Source organism: Sinocyclocheilus anshuiensis, unplaced genomic scaffold (assembly GCF_001515605.1).
Source record: "Sinocyclocheilus anshuiensis isolate Anshui unplaced genomic scaffold, SAMN03320099.WGS_v1.1 scaffold821, whole genome shotgun sequence".
In the NCBI taxonomy this organism is placed as follows: domain Eukaryota; kingdom Metazoa; phylum Chordata; class Actinopteri; order Cypriniformes; family Cyprinidae; genus Sinocyclocheilus; species Sinocyclocheilus anshuiensis.
Genome location: NW_015558606.1, coordinates 815,499 through 821,966, shown reverse-complemented (window position 1 = coordinate 821,966; position 6,468 = coordinate 815,499). Strand labels below are relative to the sequence as shown.

At 35.9% G+C, this 6,468-nt stretch overlaps 1 protein-coding gene across 3 annotated transcripts in view; it reads right to left on the bottom strand.

Annotated features, from left to right (window-relative positions):
- Nucleotides 1–1,944: 1,944 nt before the first annotated feature.
- Nucleotides 1,945–6,468, bottom strand: part of LOC107680234 (phospholipase D1-like) — a 32,302-nt gene continuing 27,778 nt past the window's right edge. For all 3 annotated transcript variants that reach the window (XM_016476036.1, XM_016476035.1, XM_016476037.1), the window contains 6 exons: nucleotides 6,288–6,337; nucleotides 5,304–5,438; nucleotides 4,360–4,458; nucleotides 3,433–3,487; nucleotides 3,232–3,349; nucleotides 1,945–2,180 (listed from right to left, as the gene is read on the bottom strand). In XM_016476036.1, coding sequence (XP_016331522.1) covers nucleotides 1,956–2,180; nucleotides 3,232–3,349; nucleotides 3,433–3,487; nucleotides 4,360–4,458; nucleotides 5,304–5,438; nucleotides 6,288–6,337 — 682 coding nt within the window. In that variant the 3' untranslated portion in view covers nucleotides 1,945–1,955. The remainder of the gene's footprint in view (nucleotides 2,181–3,231; nucleotides 3,350–3,432; nucleotides 3,488–4,359; nucleotides 4,459–5,303; nucleotides 5,439–6,287; nucleotides 6,338–6,468) is intronic.

Here is a 6,468-nt window from a genome sequence, read left to right as displayed (position 1 = left end):
TTACCGTTCTGTGCCCATCATCTGCTATTTCCTGCACTTAATCAAGCCACTCTTCTTTAATACATGATGCCGTTTTATTTCACATGTCATTGTGTTTGTGTTGGCTCTCGATTTGAGCGATTTCATCCGCAACCATTAAAATATTCGGTTTCCACAGCGACTCATTTGGCACACATCATTCTCTTTCCATGAAACCTGTAAACCGCATTCACCGGTTCCAACTCTATAGCGATATCAACTCTATAGCGGTTTACCCGAGCATTGCAATTCATTCGCTGTCGCAAATGGCTTTCCCAACTCATTTATGCGTGTTTTTTGTCATTTGTAATTTTGTAAACATGAAATCATTTTCTTTCTAAATGCTTATTGTGAATATTTGATTTGTGCATCTTTTTCAAAGAAAAAAATCTTTGAAATTTGAATCCTAAAAACTATTTAGGCATTATTTTAGTGTGCCCACATTCGATTTGGCTCCATTTTGGTTTATAATGGACATTTTCACCAACTAATCAATTACAGATGGATAAAATTCTCATTGAATACCCTGTAATAAGTGAGTTGCATTATGGCACAAAAATCAGTTGCAAATATTCAAACGGTAATGTTCTAAAGTTTGGGGTCAGTAATACATGTTTTGAAAAATGCTTTTAATCAGCAGGGATGCATTAAATTGATCAAAAGTGACATTTATAAAGTAACATTTATAAGACATTTACAATGTTACAAAAATATTTTTTATTTCAAATAAATGCCTTCTATCCTGAATAAAAATGTATTATGCTTCCACAAAAATAATAAATAGCACAACTGTTTTCAAATATTTCTTGTTTCTGCACTACATCAGCATATTAGAATGATTTCTGAAGGATCATGTGACACTGGAAACTGGAGTAATAGCTGCTTGAAAATTCAGCTTTGCTATCACAAGAATTAATTTCACAATATTACTGTTTTTAATGAAATTATAATTAAATGAATGAAGCCTTGGTGAGCTTAAGAGACTTCTTAAAAACAAAACAAATCAAATCAAATAAAAAAAATCTTACTGACCCCAAACTTTAAATAGTAGTGTATTCTCATACATTACTTTTTATTTCAGGGGGAAAAAGAACAGATAAAATCACAAGAACTAAAAGCTTAAAAATATCACCAAAACTAAGCCGAGTGGGAAACTGCTGAAAATGGCTGACCTGCTGATATTCAAACACCAAGGGACAATGTGAAAACTTGTGAAAACCGACCTGTGCCACATTTGTGAAGAGGAAAATGTAAGGTTGGACGCCAAACGTCGCCGTTTGGTGTTGAGAGGCAACAATTTCCTTCAGTTACTCAGCACTTTAATTCACAGACAGATTGTCTGGTCTCCCCAGAGCACTGACACTTAGACACAGGCAGCGAGGCTGGACAGTAAAAGCCTCTGCAGACTCGGTCTAAGAGCAGGTTCACCAGACAGAAAACACATATCACTGTACTCGGCCTGTCACGGATGCGCTTCCCCTGGGGACGCCGTGCTGAAGAATGGGCCTCAGTGACAAAATTATATCTGACAGGCCTTCCACTCTCCATTTTGCCCTTCACTTTGAGTGCTGCCTCTACAAATGAACCAGCTATAGCAATAAAAATCGAATCCTCCTTATATGTACATTAGAATTATAACATTTCTTTAAAAAGCCCTTCTGTTTGGCATCTCAGAGAGACGACTTTCATTAAATACATTATAGTAAAAGCACAATATGTGCTGATAATCACTTATATAATATCATTATGTACATTTATAACATTGATAAAAGGTACAAAACAATAGGAAGTTGTCTGATGAGGGGCAGACAGTTTGTCTTAATATCCTTTGCTCCTTCGTATCGACTGGTGTGATGTTTAACATCTGAAGTTTCGTCTTTGTTTTTCTCCTCATGTTGGAAGTGGATTGTCTTTTCTGTGCTTCTCATTTGGTGCCATCAGGTCCAGATCTCAGTGGGCACCATGGCTTCTTTGGTGCCTACCGAGGGCATGAGGTTCTCCTCACAGAGGAACTCCAATGGGAACTGGACCAGGAAGCCCCTAATCTTCTTCAGAAGCTCCTGAGCTTTAACAGGGTTCTCTTTATCAAGACCTGGTTTGGACTGGAAACTCATGAGCTCCTGTTTGTTCCTCACCAGACTTGAGGGCAGACAGCGGAAAACCTGCAATGCAACCGCATCAACAGTCCTCAGTTTTCTGCCACTCACATTGTATTTGGAAACAATGTGTCATTTTTTATGCTCATGACAATTTTTGGCAACTACAGGACCTAAAGTTGAAGTACTAAAATTAAAATTGAAATAATTTTAATTAAAGCTAAACAGGAAAAAAAAATGAAATGACAAAAGCACACAACAAAATTACTAAAACTTACATATAGATAACTAAAAATATAAACATTAGGCATAAAAGCTAATTCAAAATACTATAAAAATTATTATAATTTATAAATAATACTAAAATAATATTCAAGTGCACACAAAATAAAAAAAACTGATGGTTGTAGATAAGTGTTGTTGTTGTTGTTTTGGCTTTTATTCATCTTCATAATCATAAACCAATTTTGCAGTGTTCTATTATTATGCAAAAGCTAGGTTGCATATAGTGATGACACTGTAGAAATATGCAGGTGTATTTGTTACCATGATTAATTTTTTCTGCAAATATAATGTCTGATAATGGATGGTTTTCGTGATAAAGTGAGTTGTTTTTACTCAAACCGTACCTAATATAAAAATAGCATTTTTATTTTTGAAACATTTAATAAAATAATTTTCAAAATAATACATTCAAAAAAAAAATATATATATATTATTTTATCTTATCTTATGGTATAGAATGGAAGCCTTGCACCTTTAAGGTGGGAACTAATGCTTCCTAATTGTGTCTGCATATGTGTGAAACATTTGGTTGTGTGGCTGATGTGTGTGAGGTATTTACTGAAATTGCCAGCCTACAATGGTGGCTCAGAATAAGAATCTCTCATTCCATTAAGCCTCATTATTACTGGGCTGCCATGAGGCTGACAAACAGCCAACCGAGTCTGAGAGCTTCAGTGGTGATTGAGAGCAATACCTATCCGACAAACGACCGAGCAACACCTCTAAATCATAATTCAAATGATCCACGTAATAGGATGATGGAAAGTAGCCATCATAAATTCCACCACATTCCCAGGAGCGAGTGGGGGAAGACACAAGGAATCACACTAACCTTGTCATAGATGGTGGCGTTCCTACCCGAAATGCTCATCCAGACGTCTTTGTAGAATCCGTTGCTGATGGGGTCACTAACATCAATGGTCGGATCATTAAAGGCACCAAGAATGGTTCTGGTTTATGGAAAAACAGAGTTTCAGCTGTGATTCAGTTGTTTTGCTAACACTAGGATGGTTGGCTTTCCACCAGATCTTACTTGAAGCACTCCAGTCTGAGCTGCAGAGCAAACTTGCCAGCCTGGTACTCTTGACCATCCATCACTGATGGCGTTGTTTCTGAATCTTCAAAAATCACAGCTATATTAAATATATTCAATTGAAGCTATACAATTTTAATTGAACATTTTATAAATAAATAAAAAATCCTGGTAAAATTTAAAAAAAATATTAAAACTGCCTAGTAGCATTAAAAGCAAAACAAGTCTGAGCTGTTTCATAAATTGCAATAACTATAAAAAGACAGTGATGCATGCCTGTGGGTTTGCTAAAAGGAAACACACACTGATCATGACTTGCTTAATCTAAAATATCAAGACAAATAATAATCACAGACAACAAAACAACATTTTTTTTAATACTCTATCATTCAATTTTATTCATTGTTTTATAAGTGATTGGATCTTGAGGCATTTAATTCAATAGCACACAAATCTTCCACCTACAGAGTCAGAGATAACTCAATTTCAGTATGCGGCTAAATGTTCCCGTCTGCCTCCTTCTGATCTATGGCTTTCTTCATTTGATTTCTTGTATCTTCTGCAGAAATCTAAAGCTTTATCTGAAATGACACTCGCTTATCTTTTATGAGTTTCTTCCACTCCTCGTGCAAAGTATTATTTGAACTTTTTTTTTTACAGATGTGATACGTCTTTTCAGTCATGGTAAGAAAAACCCGAAATGCTCATCCAGACGTCTTTGTAGAATCCGCTGCTGATGGGGTCACTGACATCAATGGTTGGATCATCAAAGGCACCAAGAATGGTTCTGGTTTATGAAAAAACAAAGAGTTTCAGCTGTGATTCAGTTGTTTTGCTAACACTAGGATGCTTGGCTTTCCACCAGATCTTACTTGAAGCACTCCAGTCTGAGCTGCAGAGCAAACTTGCCAGCCTGGTACTCTTGACCATCCATCACTGATGGCGTTGTTTCTGAATCTTCAAAAATCACAGCTACCTCGCTGTCCCTCTTCCCCAACATGCTGCGGTCGTTGATGTTGGCAGAGCCTGAAAAATAAACAAATAAATTAAAAAGAGTCAAGAAAAAGAATAATGAAATTAAACAATAATTGGATTTTATGATGATACTAAACACTAAAGAATTTTGTTTATGATGATATTAAACACTAAAGAATTTTAAAATAAAATTATATATATATATAATTTTATTCATTGTTTTATAAGTGATTGGATCTTGAGGCATTTAATTCAATAGCACACAAATCTTCCACCTACAGAGTCAGAGATAACTCAATTTCAGTATGCGGCTAAATGTTCCCGTCTGCCTCCTTCTGATCTATGGCTTTCTTCATTTGATTTCTTGTATCTTCTGCAGAAATCTAAAGCTTTATCTGAAATGACACTCGCTTATCTTTTATGAGTTTCTTCCACTCCTCGTGCAAAGTATTATTTGAACTTTTTTTTTTACAGATGTGATACGTCTTTTCAGTCATGGTAAGAAAACACAGGCTTGACGACAAAGCTTAGCTTTGAACTGCAGAACAAATGTCACTACTGCACATCTGGCAGTGCAGTCATGTGTAAACTACACAGACAAATATTTTATCTCATTAAAAATCACATCTTTTGGACTATTTGAGGAAATGAGTTGGCAAATGTGAAAACTAGCTATTTATATGCCAGGTCAATGATTATGTGTGGCCTTCACTGTCTGTCCTTCAAAATCCAATGTACCACAGTCTTCCACAAGGGGGAGTATAAAACTCCAGCCATAAAGAAATTATGCACTTGCTCAGCGAGTTGCTCAACAATTACAGAGGAAAGCAGGCATGAAAATGTCTCAATAACACCTTAATTATTTGTTTTGGCAAATTGTAACATTGTTAGCTCACCAATAATGACAGTGTTGTCATCAGCAATGAGCAACTTGCTATGAACATAGATGAGTTCAGTCACAAGTCTGCCCTCCAGCTCCGCATGAGTCCTCAGTCCACAAATAGAGATGTAGTTCATCCATTGGTCATCCACTATGGGGGTGTAAAGAGAGAATCGGGTGAAATACAGACAAAACACCACTGCCCAAGAAAAAAAAAAAAAAAAGAAAAAGAAAAGATGTCTCTTGCCATTTAGAACTGCATCCACGTACAACAGTGAGTGCAAGCTACATTAAAGTGATTATTACGTTTTGAATATGGATATTTTTCTTACAAAAGCGCATCGATTCGCTACAGAAGGCCTTTGTTCACCCCCCGGAGCCGTGTGAGACACTTTTTTTTTTTATGGATGGGCGCTTTTTATTTAACTTGTTTTGGACGGATACATGCCACACCCGCTGAGTGCCATGAAACAGCTTGAAAGATCAAAGACAATTTTTAATATAACTCCGACTGGATTTGTCTGAAAGAAGAAAGTCATATGCACATAGGATGACTTGAGGGTGAGTAATTTATGGGCTAATTTTCATTTTTGGGTGAACTAACCCTTTAATTATCTTTTCATCAACTCACAAACATTCAGATGTACGTTTACTATTATCATCACTTCATCATCTCCAATTAAAAGCTTAAACTTCCCACATTATATAACATTTTTTAAATAATTGTATTTGCTTCCTTCTCTGTATTCACCCATTTATTTTTGTTCTCTAATTTTGTATTTTTGTTTTTCAAATAAATAAAGATGAAGACCAACACTAAACAGGCTGGGTGTTTTTCCATTATGAATCCTCCATAAGCAGGTCAGAGGAAAACTCACTCACCACAGAGTCAGGTTCACATTCAATTATGTCACAATCATGTCAGCTTATCGTTCCTTCCACGATAACCAACATGCTCGGAGAAAGAGAAAGAAGAGGGATGGGAATAATCAAGACTTACTTTCTTTCTTCAGTTGAGCAATTATGGAGTACTCTCCTCTATTCATGGTCCTACAAAAATACACATTCAGGCCATAATTAGATGTTTTTTTTAAATGTTATCACAAAGTTATCACAGTGTTCCCTCAATAACTTCACATTATTCTTTAGGTTACCTAGGTATCTCCCAAAAAAAAAAAAAA